The sequence below is a fragment of the Tinamus guttatus genome, unplaced genomic scaffold (genome assembly GCF_059628265.1).
Source record: "Tinamus guttatus ecotype Peru unplaced genomic scaffold, ASM5962826v1 Tinamus_guttatus_pri_ptg001666l, whole genome shotgun sequence".
Classification (NCBI taxonomy): Eukaryota; Metazoa; Chordata; class Aves; order Tinamiformes; family Tinamidae; genus Tinamus; species Tinamus guttatus.
In genome coordinates this window covers 7,436-31,024 of record NW_028290200.1, presented here as the reverse complement: position 1 = coordinate 31,024, position 23,589 = coordinate 7,436, and the positions used below count along the sequence as shown (strand labels likewise).

The 23,589-nt window shown below is 64.5% G+C and overlaps 1 protein-coding gene across 1 annotated transcript; it reads right to left on the bottom strand.

The window, feature by feature from the left end:
• Nucleotides 1–10,391: 10,391 nt before the first annotated feature.
• Nucleotides 10,392–23,339, bottom strand: LOC148590147 (5-aminolevulinate synthase, erythroid-specific, mitochondrial-like). The gene is made up of 7 exons (XM_088539421.1): nt 23,089–23,339; nt 21,828–22,012; nt 19,412–19,591; nt 16,418–16,582; nt 13,427–13,695; nt 11,352–11,514; nt 10,392–10,555 (listed from the first exon to the last, which is right to left on the bottom strand). The coding sequence occupies exons 1-7, from the start codon at nt 23,337–23,339 to the stop codon at nt 10,392–10,394; spliced, it is 1,377 nt and encodes a 458-aa protein (XP_088395547.1).
• Nucleotides 23,340–23,589: the final 250 nt, after the last annotated feature.

Sequence of the window (23,589 nt, the reverse complement as noted above, 5' to 3'; positions counted from 1 at the left end):
GGGACATCGATACCTGCAGAGACAAGGACATGGGGACATGGGGACATGGGGACATGCACAGAAGGGTCATGGTGCAATAGGGGGACATGCATAGGGGACATGGGGACATGGGGACATGCACAAAGGGGTCACATTGCAACATGGGGACATAAGGGACATGCACAAGGGACATGGGGACATGCACAAAGAAGTCACATTGCAACATGGGGACATGGTGCAATAAGGGGACACCCATGGGGGTCACAGTGACATGCACCAAGGGGTCACAGTGCAATAAGGGGACACATATAGGGGACATGGGGACATGCTCAAAAGGGGTCATGGTGCAATAGGGGGACATGCATGGGGACATGAGGACATGGGGACATGCACAAGGGGGACATGGTGCAATGGGGGGACACATATAGGGGACATGGGGACATGGTGCAATAAGGGGACACCTATAGGGGACATGGGGACATGCACAAGGGGGTCATGGTGCAATAGGGGGACACGCATAGGGCACATGGGGACATGGGGACATGCCCCACGGGCTCCCACTCCAATAGGGGACACCCCTGGGGACACCCCGGTGACAACCCCCCCCGGCCCCCCCCCGCGTCCCACAGCAGCTGCGGCAGCAGCGTCCCCAGCGCCACCGCCACGTCGGCCGCCGCCAGGTGACACCGGCCGCGGCGGAGGGGACGCGGCGGCCGCGGGGGACCGGCCGCCCCCGCCAGCGCCGCCAGCGCCAGCGCGTTGCCCCCCAGCAATGAGGGGACATGGGGACATGGGGACACCCCGGGGACACAGCCCGTGGCACAGGGGACACGCGTTGCCCCCCAGCGCCGCCGCCAGCGCCAGCGCCAGCACCGCCAGCTCGGCCGCCAGCAGCGCCGCGTCGCGGGGGGGCTCCGACGGCCACGGGGACGACGGGGACATTGGGGGTGATGGGGGCGTTGGGGGCGTTGGGGACATCCAGGGTGTTGAGGGCGTTGGGGACATTGGGGACAATGGGGGTGTTGGGGGCGTTGGAGGCATCAGGGACATTGGGGACATTGGGGACAATGGGGGCAATGGGGGCGTTGGGGACGTTGAGGTTGAGGAGGGCGGAGGCCACCAGGATGGGGATGTCGGTACCTGCGGGGACAAGGACATGGGGACAATTGGGGACATGCAAGAAGGGGTCATGGTGCAATGGGGGGACACGTATAGGGGACATGGGGACATGCACAAGGGTGTCCTGGTGCAACATGGGGACATGCACAAGGGACATGGGGACAATTGGGGACATGCACAAAGAAGTCACGTTGCAACATGGGGACACATGTGCAATGAAGGGACATTGGGGACATGCATGGGGGGACATGGGGACATGCACAAAAGTGTCATGGTGCAATAAGGGGACATGCATAGGGGACATGGGGACATGGGGACATGCACAAAGAAGTCACATTGCAACATGGGGACATGGTGCAATGGGGGACACTCATGGGGGACATGGGGACATGCACAAAAATGTCACGGTGCAATGGGGGGACATGCACAAGGGACGTGGGGACATGCACAAAAGGGTCATGGTGCAATGAGGGGACACGAATTGGGGACATGGGGACATGCACCAAGGGGTCACAGTGCAATAAGGGGACACATATAGGGGACATGGGGACATGCACAAGGGGGCCACATTGCAACATGGGGACATGGTGCAATAAGGGGACACCCATGGGGGACATGGGGACATGCACAAAGGGGTCATGGTGCAATAAGGGCACACGCATAGGGGACATGGGGACATAAGGGACATGCACAAGGGGGTCATGGTGCAATAAGGGCACACGCATAGGGGACACGGGGACATGGGGACATGCACAAGGGGGTCATGGTGCAATAGGGGGACACGCATAGGGCACACGGGGACATGGGGACACGGGGACATGCCCCACGGGCTCCCACTCCAATAGGGGACACCCCTGGGGACACCCCGGTGACAACCCCCCCCCGGCCCCCCCCGCGTCCCCCAGCAGCCGCGGCAGCAGCGTCCCCAGCGCCACCGCCACGTCGGCCGCCGCCAGGTGACACCGGCCGCGGCGGAGGGGACGCGGCGGCCGCGGGGGACCGGCCGCCCCCGCCAGCGCCGCCAGCGCCAGCGCGTTGCCCCCCAGCAATGAGGGGACATGGGGACATGGGGACACCCCGGGGACACAGCCCGTGGCACAGGGGACACGCGTTGCCCCCCAGCGCCGCCGCCAGCGCCAGCGCCAGCACCGCCAGCTCGGCCGCCAGCAGCGCCGCGTCGCGGGGGGGCTCCGACGGCCACGGGGGGGACGGGGACGACGGGGGCGATGGGGACAACGGGGACGTCCAGGGTGTTGAGGGTGTTGGGGACAATAGGGACGTGGGGGACATTGGGGATGTTGGAGGCGTTGGGGACGTTGAGGTTGAGGAGGGCGGAGGCCACCAGGATGGGGATGTCGGTACCTGCGGGGACAAGGACATGGGGACAATTGGGGACATGCAAGAAGGGGTCACATTGCAACATGGGGACATGGTGCAATGGGGGGACACCCGTGGGGGACATGGGGACATGCACAAAGGGGTCATGGTGCAATAAGGGGACATGCATGGGGACATGGGTGACATGGGGACATGCACAAAGGGGTCACATTGCAACATGGGGACATGGGGACATGCACAGAAGGGTCATGGTGCAATAAGGGGACACGAATTGGGGACATGGGGACATGCACAAAGGGGTCACATTGCAACATGGGGACATGGGGACATGCACAAGGGGGTCATGGTGCAATAGGGGGACACACATAGGGGACATGGGGACATGCACATGGGGGTCATAGTGCAATAAGGGGACACATATGGGGACATGGGGACATGCACAAAGGGGTCACATTGCAACATGGGGACACAAGGGACATGCACAAGGGACATGGGGACATGCACAAAAGTGTCATGGTGCAATAAGGGGACATGCATGGGGACACAGGGACATGGGGACATGCCCCAAGGGCTCCCACTCCAATAGGGGACACCCCTGGGGACACCCCGGTGACAGCCCCCCCCGGCCCCCCCCGCGCCCCCCAGCAGCCGCGGCAGCAGCGTCCCCAGCGCCACCGCCACGTCGGCCGCCGCCAGGTGACACAGGCCGCGGCGGAGGGGACGCGGCGGCCGCGGGGGACCGGCCGCCCCCGCCAGCGCCGCCAGCGCCAGCGCGTTGCCCCCCAGCAATGAGGGGACATGGGGACATGGGGACACCCCGGGGACACAGCCCGTGGCACAGGGGACACGCGTTGCCCCCCAGCGCCGCCGCCAGCGCCAGCGCCAGCACCGCCAGCTCGGCCGCCAGCAGCGCCGCGTCGCGGGGGGGCTCCGACGGCCACGGGGGCGACGGGGACAGCGGGGACAACGGGGACAACGGGGACGATGGGGACGTCCAGGGTGTTGAGGGCGTTGGAGGCATCAGGGACATTGGGGACATGGGGGGCGTTGGGGGCGTTGGGGACGTTGAGGTTGACGATGGTGGAGGCCACCAGGATGGGGACATCGATACCTGCAGAGACAAGGACATGGGGACAATTGGGGACATGCACAAAGGGGTCACATTGCAACATGGGGACATGGTGCAATAAGTGACACCTATAGGGGACATGGGGACATGCACAAAGGGGTCATATTGCAACATGGGGACACAAGGGACATGCACAAGGGACATGGGGACATGCACAAAGGGGTCATGGTGCAATAAGGGGACATGCATAGGGGACATGGGGACACCCCGGGGACACAGCCCGTGGCACAGGGGACACGCGTTGTCCCCCAGCACCAGCACCGCCAGCTCGGCCGCCAGCAGCGCCGCGTCGCGGGGGGGCTCCGACGGCCACGGGGACGACGGGGACAATGGGGACGATGGGGGTGTTGGGGACATTGGGGACAACGGGGACGTTGGGGACATTGGGGACAATGGGGACATTGAGGACAATGGGGATGTTGGAGGCATCGGGGACGTTGAGGTTGAGGAGGGCGGAGGCCACCAGGATGGGGATGTCGGTACCTGCGGGGACAAGGACATGGGGACAATTGGGGAGATGCAAGAAGGGGTCATGGTGCAATGAGGGGACACATATGGGGACATGGGGACATGAACAAGGGGGTCATGGTGCAATAAGGGGACATGTATGGGGGACATGGGGACATGGGGACATGCACAAAGGGGTCACATTGCAACATGGGGACATAAGGGACATGCACGAGGGACATGGGGACATGCACAAAGGGGTCATGGTGCAATAGGGGGACATGGTGCAATAAGGGGACATGCATAGGGGATGCGGGGACATGGGGACATGCACCAAGGGGTCACAGTGCAATAAGGGGACACATATAGGGGACATGGGGACATGCACAAGGGGGTCACATCGCAACATGGGGACATGGGGACGTGCTCAAAAGGGGTCATGGTGCAATAGGGGGACATGCATGGGGACATGGGGACACAGGGACATGCACAAGGGGGTCACATTGCAACATGGGGACACGGGGACATGCTCAAAAGGGGTCATGGTGCAATAAGGGGACATGGGGACACGGGGACATGCCCCAAGGGCCCCACTCCAATAGGGGACACCCCTGGGGACACCCCGGTGACAACCCCCCCCGCCCCCCCCGCGCCCCCCAGCAGCCGCGGCAGCAGCGTCCCCAGCGCCACCGCCACGTCGGCCGCCGCCAGGTGACACCGGCCGCGGCGGAGGGGACGCGGCGGCCGCGGGGGACCGGCCGCCCCCGCCAGCGCCGCCAGCGCCAGCGCGTTGCCCCCCAGCAATGAGGGGACATGGGGACATGGGGACACCCCGGGGACACAGCCCGTGGCACAGGGGACACGCGTTGCCCCCCAGCGCCGCCGCCAGCGCCAGCGCCAGCACCGCCAGCTCGGCCGCCAGCAGCGCCACGTCGCGGGGGGGCTCCGACGGCCACGGGGACGACGGGGACAACGGGGACGATGGGGGTGTTGGGGACATTGGGGACATTGGGGACAATGGGGACATTGGGGGCGTTGGGGATGTTGGGGACAATGGGGACATTGGGGGTGTTGGGGATGTTGGAGGCATCAGGGACGTTGAGGTTGAGGACGGTGGAGGCCACCAGGATGGGGACATCGATACCTGCAGAGACAAGGACATGGGGACAATTGGGGACATGCACAAAGAAGTCACATTGCAACATGGGGACACATGTGCAATGGGGGGACATTGGGGACATGCATAGGGGGACATGGGGACATGGGGACATGCACAAAGAAGTCACGTTGCAACATGGGGACACATGTGCAATGAGGGGACATTGGGGACATGCATGGGGGGACATGGGGACATGCACCAAGGGGTCATGGTGCAATGGGGGGACATGCATAGGGGACATGGGGACATGCACAAAAGTGTCATGGTGCAACATGGGGACACAAGGGACATGCACAAGGGGCATGGGGACATGCACAAGGAGGTCATGGTGCAATAAGGGGACATGTATGGGGGGACACGGGGACATGGGGACACCCCGGGGACACAGCCCGTGGCACAGGGGACACGCGTTGCCCCCCAGCGCCAGCACCGCCAGCTCGGCCGCCAGCAGCGCCACGTCGCGGGGGGGCTCCGACGGCCACGGGGGCGACGGGGACAGCGGGGACGATGGGGGCGTTGGGGACGTTGGGGACATTGGGGGCATTGGGGACGTCCAGGGTGTTGAGGGCGTTGGAGGCATCAGGGACATTGGGGACATTGGGGACGTTGGGGGCGTTGGGGACATTGAGGTTGACGATGGTGGAGGCCACCAGGATGGGGACATCGATACCTGCAGAGACAAGGACGTGGGGACATGGGGACATGGGGACATGGGGACATGCACAAAGGGGTCATGGTGCAATTAGGGGACATGCACAAGGGACATGGGTGACATGGGGACATGCACAAAGAAGTCACATTGCAACATGGGGACATGGTGCAATGGGGGGACACCCATGGGGGACATGGGGACATGCACAAAAGGGGTCATGGTGCAATAAGGGGACACATATGGGGACATGGGGACATGCACAAGGGGGTCATGGTGCAATAGGGGGACATGCATAGGGGACACGGGGACATGGGGACATGCACAAAGGGACCACATTGCAACATGGGGACATGGTGCAATAAGGGGACACCCATAGGGGACATGGGGACACCCCGGGGACACAGCCCGTGGCACAGGGGACACACGTTGCCCCCCAGCGCCAGCACCGCCAGCTCGGCCGCCAGCAGCGCCGCGTCGCGGGGGGGCTCCAACGGCCACGGGGACGACGGGGACAACGGGGACGATGGGGGCGTTGGGGACGTTGGGGACATTGGGGGCGTTGGGGACATTGGGGAAAATGGGGACAACGGGGACGATGGGGGCGTTGGGGACGTTGAGGTTGAGGAGGGCGGAGGCCACCAGGATGGGGATGTCGGTACCTGCGGGGACAAGGACATGGGGACAATTGGGGACATGCAAGAAGGGGTCACATTGCAACATGGGGACACATGTGCAATATGGGGACGTTGGGGACATGTATGGTGCAACATGGGGACATGCACAAAGAAGTCACGTTGCAACATGGGGACACATGTGCAATGGGGGGACATGGGGGACATGCATAGGGGGACATGGGGACATGCACGAAAGTGTCATGGTGCAATTAGGGGACACGCATAGGGGACATGGGGACATGCACAAAGGGGTCACATTGCAACATGGGGACATAAGGGACATGCACAAGGGGCATGGGGACATGCACAAGGGGGTCATGGTGCAATAAGGGGACACATATAGGGGACATGGGGACATGCTCAAAAGGGGTCATGGTGCAATAGGGGGACATGCATAGGGGACATGGGGACATGCACAAGGGGGTCATGGTGCAATAGGGGGACATGCATAGGGGACACGGGGACATGGGGACACGGGGACATGCCCCAAGGGCCCCACTCCAATAGGGGACACCCCTGGGGACACCCCGGTGACAACCCCCCCCCGCGCCCCCCAGCAGCTGCGGCAGCAGCGTCCCCAGCGCCACCGCCACGTCGGCCGCCGCCAGGTGACACAGGCCGCGGCGGAGGGGACGCGGCGGCCGCGGGGGACCGGCCGCCCCCGCCAGCGCCGCCAGCGCCAGCGCGTTGCCCCCCAGCAATGAGGGGACATGGGGACATGGGGACACCCCGGGGACACAGCCCGTGGCACAGGGGACACGCGTTGCCCCCCAGCGCCGCCGCCAGCGCCAGCGCCAGCACCGCCAGCTCGGCCGCCAGCAGCGCCGCGTCGCGGGGGGGCTCCGACGGCCACGGGGACGACGGGGACAGCGGGGGCGATGGGGGCGTTGGGGACAATGGGGACGTTGGGGACAATGGGGACGTTGGGGACAATGGGGACGTTGGGGGCGTTGGGGGTGTTGAGGTTGACGATGGTGGAGGCCACCAGGATGGGGACATCGATACCTGCGGGGACAAGGACATGGGGACAATTGGGGACATGCACAAAGGGGTCATGGTGCAATAAGGGGACACACATGGGGGACATGGGTGACATGGGGACATGCACAAAGAAGTCACGTTGCAACATGGGGACACATGTGCAATGAGGGGACATTGGGGACATGCATAGGGGGACATGGGGACATGCACAAAAATGTCACGGTGCAATGGGGGGACATGCATAGGGGACATGGGGACATGGGGACATGCACAAGGGGGCCACATTGCAACATGGGGACATGGTGCAATGAGGGGACACCCATGGGGGACATGGGGACATGCACAAAAGGGTCATGGTGCAATAGGGGGACACGCATAGGGGACATGGGGACATGCACCAAGGGGTCACAGTGCAATAAGGGGACACATATAGGGGACATGGGGACATGCACAAGGGGGCCACATTGCAACATGGGGACATGGTGCAATGAGGGGACACCCATGGGGGACATGGGGACATGCACAAAAGGGTCATGGTGCAATAGGGGGACACGCATAGGGGACATGGGGACATGCACCAAGGGGTCACAGTGCAATAAGGGGACACATATAGGGGACATGGGGACATGCACAAGGGGGCCACATTGCAACATGGGGACATGGTGCAATAAGGGGACACCCATGGGGGACATGGGGACATGCACAAAGGGGTCATGGTGCAATAAGGGGACACAGATAGGGGACACGGGGACATGGGGACATGCCCCACGGGCTCCCACTCCAATAGGGGACACCCCTGGGGACACCCCGGTGACAACCCCCCCCGGCCCCCCCCCCGCGTCCCACAGCAGCCGCGGCAGCAGCGTCCCCAGCGCCACCGCCACGTCGGCCGCCGCCAGGTGACACCGGCCGCGGCGGAGGGGACGCGGCGGCCGCGGGGGACCGGCCGCCCCCGCCAGCGCCGCCAGCGCCAGCGCGTTGCCCCCCAGCAATGAGGGGACATGGGGACATGGGGACTCCCCGGGGACACAGCCCGTGGCACAGGGGACACGCGTTGCCCCCCAGCGCCAGCACCGCCAGCTCGGCCGCCAGCAGCGCCGCGTCGCGGGGGGGCTCCGACGGCCACGGGGGGGACGGGGACATTGGGGGCGTTGGGGACAATGGGGGTGTTGGGGGTGTTGGGGACGTCCAGGGTGTTGAGGGTGTTGGAGGCATCAGGGACATTGGGGACATTGAGGACATTGGGGACAATGGGGGCATTGGGGGCGTTGGGGACGTTGAGGTTGACGATGGTGGAGGCCACCAGGATGGGGACATCGATACCTGCAGAGACAAGGACGTGGGGACAATTGGGGACATGCACAAAAGTGTCATGGTGCAATGGGGGGACATGCACAAGGGACATGGGGACAATTGGGGACATGCACAAAGGGGTCACATTGCAACATGGGGACATGGTGCAATGGGGGGACACCCATGGGGGACATGGGGACATGCACAAAGAAGTCACGTTGCAACATGGGGACACATGTGCAATGGGGGGACATGGGGGACATGCATAGGGGGACATGGGGACATGCACAAAGGGGTCATGGTGCAATAAGGGGACACATATGGGGACATGGGGACATGCACAAAAGGGGTCATGGTGCAATAAGGGGACACGGATGGGGGACATGGGGACATGCACAAGGGGTCACAGTGCAACGAGCGGACACCCTATGGGGACAGAGCCGCAACACGGGGACATGGGGGACACGGACGGGGACAGGGGAGCAGTTGGGGACACCCCCCCTCCCGGTACCTCCACACTCATCGTCCCGGTGTCCCCAGGGGGTGACAGAGGCTCCCGGACGCCTGGGCCCCTCCGCGCGGGTGGCAGCGACGGCAGCGAAATGGGGACAACGGAGGGGGGAGGTGACACCCCCCCCCACGGCCACCCCCCGCGGAGGGGCCCAGGCGTCCGGCCCCCCGCGGCGCCGCTGACGTCACCGCCCCGGAGGGGACGATGGTATCGGTGACACCGGGGGGGGGACAGGGCCACCCCCGTCACCTTCCTCATTCCCCGTAAGGAGGGCAAAGGGCCCAGGCGTCCGGGCGGGGGGGGGGGGACCCGTAAAGAACCAGGCGGGTGACACGAGTGGGGACAAAGCGGTTGTTGTGCAGAGAGGGGCCCCGGCGTGCGGGGAGAGCGGAGAGGGGACCCTGGTGACAGGGGGCCCAGGCGTCCGGGGCAGGTTTCGCACACGGGGACAGGAGGGGCCCAGGCGTCCGGGGGCGGTTTTGGCACACAGGGATGGGACGAGCGTGGGGGGCCCAGGCGTCCGAGAGGGGCCCGGGCGTCCGGGTGGGTTTTGGCACACAGGGATGGGACAAGCACAGGGGGCCCAGGCGTCCGGGTGGGTTTCACACACAGGGCCCAGGCGTCCGAGAGGGGCCCAGGCGTCCGGGCAGGTTTTGCACACAGGGATGGGGCGTCCGGGCAGGTCTCACACGCGGGGCCCAGGCGTCCGGGGCCGGTTTCGCACACAGGGACGGGGGGCCCAGGCGTCCGAGAGGGGCCCAGGCGTCCGGGTGGGTTTTAGCACACAGGGACAGGATGAGCGTGGGGGGCCCAGGCGTCCGGGAGGGGCCCGGGTGTCCGGGAGGGTTTCAGCACACGGGGACAGGGGGCCCAGGCGTCCGGGCAGGTTTCACACACGGAGCCCAGGCGTCCGGGTGGTTTTGGCACACGGGGCCCAGGCGTCCGGGGGATTTCGCACACGGGGACAGGGGGCCCAGGCGTCCGGGCAGGTTTCACACACGGGGCCCAGGCGTCCGGGAGGGGCCCAGGCGTCCGGGCGGGTTTCACACACGGGGCCCAGGCGTCCGGGGGGATTTCGCACACGGGGACGGGGGGCCCAGGCGTCCGGCTCAGGCCATGGCCGTGACGCAGCCCCGTCCGTCTCCCCACCCCAGCTCCCGCTCGGCCGCGCTCAGCAGCTCCAGGTGAAGGGGCCTCCGGCAGGACGAGCAGCTCCGGGCCGGGGCCGGCGCCCGCGGGAGCCCCAGGGAGCCCCAGACCTCGGAGAGCCGGTCTGGGGGGGGGGGGGGGGGGGTCAGTGTGGGGCTGCCCCACATGGCCCCATGTCCCCAATGTCCCCATGTCCCCAGTGTCCCCAATGTCCCCAATGTCCCCCCATGTCCCCCCGTGTCCCTCCATGTCCCCATTGTCCCCCCACGTCCCCATTGTCCCCCCACGTCCCCAATGTCCCCAGTGTCCCCCCGTGTCCCCCCGTGTCCCTCCACATCCCCAATGTCCCCCCACGTTCCCCAATGGCCCCTTATATCCCCAATGTCCCCAATGACCCCCATGTCCCCCCAATGTCCCCCCATGTTCCCCAGTGTCCCCCATATCCCCCATGTCCCCAATGTCCCCCCACATCCCTCCATGTCCCCAATGGTCCCCAATGTCCCCTCATGTCCCTCCATGTCCCCAATGTTTCCCATGTCCCCAACCTCCCCATTGTCCCCAATGTCCCCATTGCCCCCATTCCCCCCATTGCCCCTAATGTCTCCCCATGTCCCCATCATCCCCATGTTCCTATTGTCCCCATTGTCCCCAATGTCCCCATGTCCCCATCACCCCATTCCCCCCATTGTCCCCATGTCCCCCATGTCCCTATTGTCCCCATTATCCCCATTGTTCCCATTCTCCCCATTCCCCCCATTGTTCCCATTGTCCCCATTCCCCCCATTGTCCCCATTCCCCCCAATGTCCCCATGTCCCCAACATCCCCATGTCCCCCCATGTCCCCATTGTCCCCATTGTCCCCATTCCCCCCATGTCCCCCCATTGTCCCCCCATGTCCCCCCATGTCCCCCCATGCCGACCCGCCATGTTCTCCATCATGGCCGCGCTGTGATTGGGCGTCGCCGCCATCCGCAGCAGCTCGTGGCCCCGCGGCACCGTGGGGGGGTTGATGGCCTGGACGAAGAGGCCGTGACGGGCGAGGAGGGTCCGGCTGAGCCGGGCGGCCAGCGCCGCGTCCCCCACCTGGGGGAGATGTGGGGCAGCCGTGGGGCAGCCGTGGGGCTGGGACCCACAGCCGCTATGGGGCTGGGACCCACAACTGCTATGGGGCTGGGACCCACAACCGCTGTGGGGATCAGTGGGGCAGCCATGGGGCAGCCGTGGGGCTGGGACCCACAACCGCTATGGGGATCAGTGGGGCTGGGACCCACAACCCCCATGGGGATCAGTGGGGCTGGGACCCACAGCCGCTATGGGGCACCCCGACCCCCATGGGGATCAGTGGGGCTGGGACCCACAGCCGCTATGGGGCTGGGACCCACAACCCCCATGGGGATCAGTGGGGCGGGGACCCACAACCGCTATGGGGCTCAGTGGGGCTGGGACCAGGACCCACAACCACTATGGGGCCCAGGCGTCCGGGAACCCCCGCTATGGGTCCTGGTGTTCGGGACTCGCTATGGGGCCCAGGTGTCCGGGGACCCAGGCATCCGGGACCTCTCTATGGGGCCCAGGTGTCTGGGATCTCCCTATGGGTCCTGGTGTCCGGGGGGTCCCTATGGGGCCCAGGCCGTGTCGGGCCAGGAGGGTCCGGCTGAGCCGGGCGGCCAGCGCCGCGTCCCCCACCTGGGGGAGATGTGGGGCAGCCGTGGGGCCGGGACCCACAACCGCTATGGGGCACCCCGACCCCCAAAGGGGCCCAGGCGTCCGGGACCCACAACCGCTATGGGGCTGGGACCCACAACTCCCATGGGGCCCAGGCATCCAGGGCTCCCTATGGGTCCTGGTGTCCGGGACCTCCCTATGGGGCCCAGGCATCCGGGAACCCCCTCTATGGGCCCAGGCGTCCGGGGGTCCCTATGGGGCCCAGGCCGTGTCGGGCCAGGAGGGTCCGGCTGAGCCGGGCGGCCAGCGCCGCGTCCCCCACCTGGGGGGAGACGTGGGGCAGCCGTGGGGCAGCCGTGGGGCTGGGACCCACAGCCGCTATGGGGCTGGGACCCACAGCCACTATGGGGATCAGTGGGGCTGGCACCAGGACCCACAACCGCTATGGGGCCCAGGCGTCTGGGGGTCCCTACGGGGCCCAGGCGTCCGGGGACCCAGGTGTCCGGGACCTCCCTATGGGGCCCAGGCGTCCGGGACCCCCTATGGGACCCCCAACCTCCCAAATGGGCCCAGGCGTCCGGGACACCCCCAATAGGCCCCCCAAATCCCCCTATGGGGCCCAGGCGTCCGGGACCCCCTATGGGCCCCCCAACCTCCCCAATGGGTCCTGGTGTCCGGGAACCCCACAAGGGGCCCCGGCATCTGGGACCCCCTATGGACCCCCCAACCCCCCCAATGGGCCCAGGCGTCCGGGACCCCCAACCTCCCAAATGGGCCCAGGCGTCCAGGATCCCCCCATGGGGCCCCCAAATTCCCCTATGGGGCCCAGGCGTCCGGGACCCCCATGGGCCCCCCAACCTCCCCTATGGGCTCCCCAACCTCCCTATGGGCCCAGGCGTCCAGGAACCCCACAAAGGGCCCAGGCGTCCGGGACCCCCAACCTCCCAAATGGGCCCAGGCATCTGGGACCTCCCCAGTCCCCAAAGGGGCCCAGGCGTCCGGGACCTCCCTACGGGTCCTGGTGTCCAGGACTCCCTATGGGGCCCAGGCGTCCGGGACCCCCGACCCCCTCAATGGGCCCCGGCGTCCGGGACCCCCAATCCCCCTATGGGCTCCCCAACCTCCCCTATGGGGCCCAGGCGTCCGGGACCCCCAACCTCCCAAATGGGCCCAGGCGTCCGGGACCCCCTATGGGCCCCCCAACCTCCCTATGGGCCCAGGCGTCCGGGACCCCCAACCCCCCCAAAGGGCCCTGGTGTCCGGGACTCCCTATGGGGCCCAGGCGTCCGGGACCCCCAACCCCCCCATTGGCCCCGGCGCCCGGACCCACCGGCAGCGGCACCAAGTGGCTCTCGCAGGGCAGCACCGGGAGCCCCCGGTCGCGGAGCAGCCCCCGCAGGTGGCGGCAGTTCCGGAGCGTCGCCCTCCGCAGCGTCGCCCCCTCCGGCGCCGCCAGGACGCGCAGGGCGGCCAAGGCCCCCGCGGCCACGGGGGGCGGCAGCGCCGTGGTGAAGATGAAGCCGGGGCCCAGGGAGCGGACGGTGTCGACCAGGACGGCGGGGCCGGCGATGTAGCCGCCCACGGCGCCCAGCGCCTTCCCTGGGGACCCAGAGAGACCCATAGAGACCCACAGCGACCCATAGAGACCCACTGTGCCCCATAGCGCCCCATAGTGACCCATAGTGCCCCAGAGCGGAGACCCCTAGAGACCCATAGAGACCCCTATGGTGTCGACCAGCACGGCGGGGCCGGCGATGTAGCCGCCCACGGCGCCCAGCGCCTTCCCTGGGGACAGAGACCCATAGAGAGCCGTAGAGACCCACTGTGACCCATAGAGACCCATAGAGATGCATAGAGACACATAGCGCCCCATAGAGCCCCATGGAGCGGACGGCGTCAACCAGGACGGCGGGGCCGCGATGTAGCCGCCCACGGCGCCCAGCGCCTTCCCTGGGGACAGTGTGGGTCTATGGGGCTGTGCCCCATAGCGGAGACCCATAGAGACCCATAGAGACCCCTATGGTGTCGACCAGGACGGCGGGGCCGGCGATGTAGCCGCCCACGGCGCCCAGCGCCTTCCCTGGGGACAGAAACCCATAGCGCCCCATAGCGCCCCATAGCGACCCCATAGCAGAGACCCATAGAGACCCACTGCGACCCATAGAGACCCATAGAGACCCATAGAGACCCATAGAGACCCCTATGGTGTCGACCAGGACGGCGGGGCCGGCGATGTAGCCGCCCACGGCGCCCAGCGCCTTCCCTAGAGACCCAGAGAGACCCATAGAGACCCATAGAGACCCATAGAGACCCATAGGGAGCCATAGAGACCCATAGAGACCCCTATGGTGTCGAGCAGGACGGCGGGGCCCGCGATGTAGCCGCCCACGGCGCCCAGCGCCTTCCCTGGGGACAGTGTGGGTCTATGGGGCTGTGCCCCATAGCGCCCCATAGAGACCCATAGCGGAGAGCCATAGGGAGTCATAGAGACCCATAGAGACCCATAGAGACCCATAGAGACCCATAGAGACCCCTATGGCATCGAGCAGGACGGCGGGGCCCGCGATGTAGCCGCCCACGGCGCCCAGCGCCTTCCCTAGAGACCCATAGAGACCCATAGCGACCCACTGCGCCCCATAGCGGAGACCCATAGAGACCCACTGCGACCCATAGAGACCCATAGGGAGCCATAGAGACCCATAGCGCTCCATAGCGACTCATAGGGAGCCATAGAGACCCACTGCGACCCATAGAGACCCATAGAGACCCATAGAGACCCATAGCGACCCATAGCAGAGACCCATAGAGACCCATAGAGACCCATAGGGAGCCATAGAGACCCATAGAGACCCATAGAGACCCATAGAGACCCATAGCGCCCCATAGTGGAGACCCATAGAGACCCATAGAGACCCCTATGGTGTCGACCAGGACGGCGGGGCCGGCGATGTAGCCGCCCACGGCGCCCAGCGCCTTCCCTGGGGACAGGGGGTGTCTGTGGGGCTGAGCCCCATAGCAACCCATAGAGACCCACTGTGCCCCATAGCGACCCATAGCGGAGACCCATAGCGAGCCATAGAGACCCATAGGGACCCATAGAGACCCACTGTGCCCCATAGCGACCCATAGCGGAGACCCATAGCGACCCATAGTGACCCATAGAGACCCATAGCGCCCCATAGCGGAGACCCATAGGGAGTCATAGAGACCCATAGAGACCCCTATGGCGTCGACCAGGACGGCGGGGCCGGCGATGTAGCCGCCCACGGCGCCCAGCGCCTTCCCTGGGGACAGGGGGTGTCTATGGGGCTGTGCCCCATAGCGACCCATAGCAGAGACCCATAGAGACCCATAGCGCCCCATAGCGGAGCCCCATAGAGACCCATAGGGAGCCATAGAGACCCACTGCGACCCCTAGAGACCCATAGGGAGCCATAGGGAGCCATAGAGACCCAAAGACCCACTGCGCCCCATAGCTGCCCCATAGCGCCCCATAGCGCCCCATAGCCACCCCATAGCGCCCCATAGTGGAGACCCATAGGGAGCCATAGAGACCCAAAGACCCACTGCGCCCCATAGCGCCCCATAGCGCCCCATAGCGCCCCATAGCGCTCACCCAGGGTCCCCGCCACCACGTCCACGCTGCCCTCCAGGCCGTCGCGCTGGGCGATGCCGCCCCCGCGCGCCCCATAGAGCCCCACGGCGCCCCATAGCGCCCCATAGCGGAGCCCCATAGAGACCCATAGGGAGCCATAGAGACCCACTGCGACCCCTAGAGACCCATAGGGAGCCATAGGGAGCCATGGAGACCCATAGGGAGCTATAGAGACCCAAAGACCCACTGCGCCCCATAGCGCCCCATAGCGCCCCATAGTGCCCCATAGCGGAGACCCATAGAGACCCACTGCGACCCCTAGAGACCCATAGGGAGCCATAGAGACCCAAAGACCCACTGCGCCCCATAGCGCCCCATAGCGCCCCATAGCGCCCCATAGCGGAGACCCATAGAGACCCACTGCGACCCCTAGAGACCCATAGAGACCCATAGGGAGCCATAGAGACCCAAAGACCCATAGCGCCCCATAGCGCCCCATAGCTGCCCCATAGCTGCCCCATAGCGCCCCATAGCGGAGACCCATAGAGACCCATAGGGAGCCATAGAGACCCATAGGGAGCCATAGAGACGCAAAGACCCACTGCGCCCCATAGTGGAGACCCATAGAGACCCATAGAGACCCATAGACCCATAGCTGCCCCATAGCTGCCCCATAGCCGCCCCATACCTGCCCCACAGTGCCCCATAGCGCCCCATAGCGCTCACCCAGGGTCCCCGCCACCACGTCCACGCTGCCCTCCAGGCCGTCGCGCTGGGCGATGCCGCCCCCGCGCGCCCCATAGATCCCGACCGCGTGCACCTCGTCCACGTAGGTCAGCGCCCCGTGGTCGTGGGCCACGGCGCAGAGCGCCCGCAGCGGCGCCACCGACCCTGCGGGACATATAGGGACGTATGGGGACCTATGGGGACGTATAGGGACCTAGAGGGACCTATGGGGACGTATGGGGACATATAGGGACGTATGGGGACATATAGGGACGTATAGGGACCTATAGGGGTGTATAGGGACGTATGGAGACAGATGGTGACATATAGGGACATATAGGGACGTATAGGGACGTATAGGGACCTATAGGGGTGTATAGGGACGTATGGAGACAGATGGGGACATATAGGGATGTATAGGGACCTATAGGGGTGTATGGGGACGTATGGGGACGTATAGGGGTGTATAGGGATGTATAGGGGCGTATGGAGACAGATGGGGACATATAGGGACGTATAGGGATGTATAGGGACCTATAGGGACGTATGGGGACGTATAGAGACGTATAGGGACGTATAGGGATGTATAGGGACCTATAGGGACCTATAGGGGTGTATAGGGACGTATGGAGACAGATGGGGACATATAGGGACCTATAGGGATGTATAGGGACGTATGGAGACAGATGGGGACATATAGGGATGTATAGGGACCTATAGGGACGTATGGGGACGTATAGAGACGTATAGGGACATATAGGGATGTATAGTGGCGTATGGAGACAGATGGGGACATATAGGGACGTATAGGGACATATAGGGACGGATAGGGACCTATAGGGACCTATAGGCATGTATAGGGATGCATGGGGACGTATAGGGATGTATAGGGACGTATGGGGACATATAGGAACATATAAGGATGTATAGAGACATATGGGGACATATAGGAACATATGGGGACAGATGAGGACATATAGGGATGTATGGGGATGTATAGGCACATATAGGGATATACGGGGACGTATAGGGACATATGGGGACATATAGGAACATATGGGGACAGATGAGGATATATAGGGATGTATGGGGATGTATAGGCACGTATAGGGATGTATGGGGACGGATGGGGACGTATAGGGGCGTATAGGGACATATGGGGACATATAGGGACATATAGGGACATACGGGGGTATATAGGGATGTGTAGGGACATATAAGGACGTCCGGGGATGTATAGGGACCTATTGGGCTCCCGGGGGGGTTTTGGGGGTCCCTGGGGCCGTTTTTGGGGCTCCCCAGAGGGTATTTTAGGGTCCCCAAGCCCATTTTTGGGCTCCCCGAGGCCGTTTTTGGGGCTCCCCAGGCCATTTTTGGCCTCCCCAGGGGGTATTTTAGGGTCCCTGGTTCCATTTTTGGGCCTCCCTGGTTCCATTTTTGGGCCTCTCCAGGCCATTTTTGGGCCTCCCCTAGGGGTATTTTTGCCCCCCGGTTCCATTTTTGCCCTCCCTGGCCCCGTTTCTGGCCCCGTTTGGCCCCGTTTTTGCCCCCTCACCGTCCATGGAGTGCACGGACTCGAAGGCCACGATCCGCGGCCGCCCTGGGGGGTATTTCAGGATCCCTGGGTCCATTTTTGGCCTCCTGAGGCTGTTTTTGGCCTCCCAGGTCCGTTTTTGGCCTCCCCAGGGGGTATTTTAGGGTCCCTGGGGCCATTTTTGGGCCTCCCCTAGGGGTATTTTTGGCCTCCGGGTTCCGTTTTTGGCCTCCCCACGGCCCTTTTTGGCCTCCCCAGGGCTATTTTTGGGCCTCCTAAGGCCGTTTTTGACCTCCTAAGGCCGTTTTTGGCCTCCCCGAAGCCATTTTTGGCCTCCCTGGGTCCATTTTCGGCCTCCTGAGGCTGTTTTTGGCCTCCCAGGTCCGTTTTGGGGCTCCCCAGGGGGTATTTTAGGGTCCCCGAGGCCATTTTTGCCCTCGCCGGGTCCATTTTTGGCCTCCCAGGTCCGTTTTTGGCCTCCCCAGGGGGTATTTTAGGGTCCCTGGGGCCATTTTTGGGCCTCCCTGGTTCCATTTTTGGGCCTCCCAATGTCATTTTTGGCCTCCCTGGTTCCCTTTTTGGCCTCCCCAGGGGGTATTTTTGGCCCCCGATTCCATTTTCGGCCTCCCCAAAGCCGTTTTTGGCCCCCCCGGCCCCATTTTTGGCCCCGTTTCACCCCTCACCGTCCATGGAGTGCACGGACTCGAAGGCCACGATCCGCGGCCGCCCCGGGGGGTATTTTAGGGTCCCCGGTTCCGTTTTTGGCCTCCCTGGGTCCATTTTTGGCCTCCTGAGGCTGTTTTTGGCCTCCCAGGTCCGTTTTTGGCCTCCCCAGGGGGTATTTTAGGGTCCCCGAGGCCATTTTTGCCCTCGCCGGGTCCATTTTTGGCCTCCCCAGGCTGTTTTTGGCCTCCCCAGGGGGTATTTTAGGGTCCCTGGGGCCATTTTTGGGCCTCCCTGGTTCCATTTTTGGGCCTCCCAATGTCATTTTGGGCCTCCCTGGTTCCATTTTTGGCCTCCCAGGTTCCCTTTTTGGCCTCCCCAGGGGGTATTTTTGCCCCCCGATTCCATTTTTGCCCTCCCCGACCCCATTTTTGGCCCCGTTGGGCCCCGTTTTTGCCCCCTCACCGTCCATGGAGTGCACGGACTCGAAGGCCACGATCCGCGGGTGCCCCGGGGGTTATTTTAGGGTCCCTGGGTCCATTTTTGGCCTCCCCATGGCCCTTTTTGGCCTCCCCAGGGCTATTTTTGGGCCTCCCCAGGCCATTTTTGGCCTCCTAAGGCCGTTTTTGGCCTTCCCAGGGGGTATTTTAGGGTCCCTGAGGCCATTTTTGGGCCTCCCTGGTTCCATTTTTGGGCCTCCCCTAGGGGTATTTTTGGCCCCCGATTCCATTTTCAGCCTCCCGAAGCTGTTTTTGGCCTCCCTGGCCCCGTTTTCGGCCCCGTTTTTGCCCCCTCACCGTCCATGGAGTGCACGGACTCGAAGGCCACGATCCGGGGCCGCCCCGGGGGGCTCCGCGCCAGCAGCTCCGCCAGGTGCTCCGGGTCGTTGTGCCGGAACACGTGGGTGGGCGCCCGGCTGTCCCGGATGCCCTGGATCATGGAGGCGTGATTCCCGGCGTCCGAGAACACCTCGCATCCTGCGGGAATGCCGGGATAATGGGAATGGGGATGGGGATGGGAATGGGGATGGGGATGGGAACAGGAATGGGAATGGGATGGGAATGGGATCCCCTGGATCATGGAGGCGTGATTCCCGGCGTCCGAGAACACCTCGCATCCTATGGGAATGGGAACGGGAATGGGAATGGGAATGGGAACGGGAGGATCATGGAGGCGTGATTCCCGGCGTCCGAGAACACCTCGCAGCCTATGGGAATGCCGGGATCATGGGAATGGGAATGGGAATGGGGACGGGATCCCCTGGATCATGGAGGCGTGATTCCCGGCGTCCGAGAACACCTCGCAGCCTATGAGAATGCCGGGATCATGGGAATGGGAATGGGAATGGGAATGGGAATGGGAATGGGGATGGGGATGGGGATGGGGATGGGAATGGGATCCCCTGGATCATGGAGGCGTGATTCCCGGCGTCCGAGAACACCTCGCATCCTATGGGAATGGGAACGGGAATGGGAACGGGAATGGGAACGGGAACGGGAACGGGAATGGGGATGGGATGCCCTGGATCATGGAGGCGTGATTCCCGGCGTCCGAGAAGACCTCGCAGCCTATGGGAATGGGAACGGGAATGGGAATGGGAATGGGAAAGGGGCCCAGGCGTCCGAGAACACCTCGCATCCTATGGGAATGGGAATGGGAATGGGAATGGGGATGGGAATGGGGATGGGGATGGGGATGGGGATGGGGATGGGGATGGGGATGGGAATGGGATGGGAATGGGAATGGGAATGGGGATGGGGATGGGGATGGGGATGGGAATGGGGATGGGGATGGGGATGGGGATGGGGATGGGAATGGGAATGGGATCCCCTGGATCATGGAGGCGTGATTCCCGGCGTCCGAGAACACCTCGCATCCTATGGGAATGTCGGGATCATGGGAATGGGGATGGGAATGGGAATGGGAATGGGAATGGGGATGGGATCCCCTGGATCATGGAGGCGTGATTCCCGGCGTCCGAGAAGACCTCGCATCCTATGGGAATGCCGGGATCATGGGAATGGGGATGGGAATGGGAATGGGAATGGGAATGGGGATGGGATCCCCTGGATCATGGAGGCGTGATTCCCGGCGTCCGAGAACACCTCGCATCCTATGGGAATGGGAATGGGAACGGGAATGGGAATGGGGATGGGGATGGGAATGGGGATGGGAATGGGGATGGGGATGGGAAAGGGAATGGGAATGGGGATGGGGATGGGAATGGGAAAGGGAATGGGAATGGGAATGGGAATGGGAATGGGGATGGGGATGGGAACGGGAACGGGAACGGGAATGGGAATGGGAATGGGATCCCCTGGATCATGGAGGCGTGATTCCCGGCGTCCGAGAACACCTCGCACCCTATGGGAATGGGAATGGGAATGGGAATGGGGATGGGAATGGGAACGGGATCCCCTGGATCATGGAGGCGTGATTCCCGGCGTCCGAGAACACCTCGCATCCTGCGGGAATGTCGGGATCATGGGAATGGGGATGGGAATGGGGAATGGGGATGGGATGGGGATGGGGATGGGAATGGGGATGGGAATGGGAATGGGAATGGGGATGGGGATGGGAATGGGGATGGGAATGGGGATGGGAATGGGGATGGGAATGGGGATGGGAATGGGGATGGGAATGGGAATGGGAACGGGAACGGGAATGGGAATGGGGATGGGGATGGGAATGGGGATGGGAATGGGGATGGGGATGGGGATGGGGATGGGGATGGGGATGGGAATGGGAATGGGGATGGGGATGGGAATGGGAATGGGAATGGGGATGGGAATGGGGATGGGAATGGGAACGGGAAAGGGGCCCAGGCGTCCGGGACCCCCAAGTTCCTCCAAGGGGCCCAGGTGTCCGGGGAAGGGCCCAGGCGTCCTGCCCCCCATTTCTCACCCGGCAGGGCCTTCACCAGCGTTCGCAGGGCACCCGGGACCCCCATTACCCCCGATTCTCGGGAAGGGCCCAGGCGTCCGGGCCCCCCAAGTTCCCACAAAGGGCCCAGGCGTCCGGGGACCCCCATTCCCCCCAATTCTCAGGAAGGGCCCAGGCGTCCGGGACCCCCCGTTCTCACCCGGCAGGGCCTTCACCAGCGTGCGCAGGGCATCCGGGACCCCCATTTCCCACAAGGGGCCCAGGCGTCCGGGTCCCCATTCCCCCCAATCCCCCCAAAGGGCCCAGGCGTCCGGGACCCCCCGTTCTCACCCGGCAGCGCCTTCACCAGCGTCCGCAGGGCGGTGTCGTTGGCGGCGAAGCCGGAGCCGAAGAGCAGGGCCCGGGGCTGCCGGTGCAGCCGGGCGAGCGCCGCCTCGAGCGCCCCGTGGAGCGGGGACGTCCCCGCGATGCTGCGGGTGCCGCCGGCGCCCAGGCCGTGCGCGGCCAGCGCCGCCCTGTGGGGCACGGGGGGGGTTAGGGGGCACTTGGGGGGCTGGGAGCCACTTGGGGGTCTGGGGGATCTGGGGGCACTTGGGGGTCTGGGGGATATGGGGGGTTAGGGGGGACTTGGGGGTACTTGGGGGTCTGGGGGGATCTGGGGGCACTTGGGGGTCTGGGGGCACTTGGGGGTCTGGGGGTACTTGGGGGGCTGGGGGATATGCGGGGGGGTCTGGGGGCACTTGGGGGTCTGGGGGATCTGGGGGCACTTGGGGGTCTGGGAGCCACTTGGGGGTCTGGGGGGATCTGGGGGGACTTGGGGGTCTGGGGGACTTGGGGGTCTGGGGGCACTTGGGGGTCTGAGGGGCTCTGGGGGGGACTTGGGGGGCATTTGGGGGTCTGGGAGGCTCTAGGGGCTCTGGGGGGACTTGGGGGTCTGGGAGCCACTTGGGGGTCTGGGGGACTTGGGGGTCTGAGGGATATGGGGAGTTAGGGGGCACTTGGGGTCTGAGGGGCTCTGGGGGGACTTGGGGGGCACTTGGGGGGCTGGGAGGCTCTAGGGGATCTGGAGGGACTTGGGGGGCTGGGGGATATGGGGGGGGTCTGGGGGCACTTGGGGGTCTGGGGGACCTGGGAGCCACTTGGGGGTCTGGGGGCTCTGGGGGCACTTGGGGGTCTGGGGGGATCTGGGGGGTTTGGGGGGGATCTGGGGGGTCTGGGGGGCTCTGGGGGTACTTGGGGGTCTGGGGGCACTTGGGGGGCTGGGGGCTCCTTTTGTGGCTCCCAGGGGTTTCCAGCCCCATTTCGGGCCCATTCCTGGCTGTTTTGGACCCATTCCCGGCCCCATTTTGGGTCCATTTCACCCCATTTTGGGTCCATTCGGGGTCTCCCCCTCCCGGGGATTTCCAGCCCCACTCCACCCATTCCCAGCCCCATTTTGGGCCCATTCCTGGCCGTTTTGGGCCCATTCCCGCCCTCATTTTGGGCCCATTTCACCCCATTTCAGCCCCGTTTTCGCTCCCCGGGGGTTTCCAGCCCCGCTCTGTCCATTCCCGCCCTCATTTTGGGTCCATTCCCGCCGGTTTTGGCTCACCGCGCGGCGCGCAGCACCTCGGGGTGCCGGCTCAGCCCCAGGTAGTCGTTGGAGCACCAGACCTGGACGGGGGCCCCGCGGGGGCCGGTGGTGGCCAAGGGGGGGGCGGGGGCGGCCCGGGCCAGGGGGGTGAAGACCCGGTAGCACCGGGAGCGGCGGAGCCCGGCCAGGCGGGCGGCCAGGGCGCCCTCGTACGGGAACGCGTCCTCTGGGGGGACATTGCAAACATTGCAACCCCAATTCCACCCCATTGCAACCCAAATTCCACCCCATTGCAACCCCTTTGCATTGGTGTTGCATTGATGTTGCAACCCCATTGCAATTGCATTGCATCGCCATTTCACCCCCATTGCATTGGTATTGCATCCCCATTGCAACCCCATTGCATCCTCATTGCATCCCTATTGCAACCCCATTGCATCCCTATTGCACCCCCATTGCATCCCCATTGCAACCCCATTGCACCCCCATTGCAACCTCATTGCAACCCCATTGCAATCC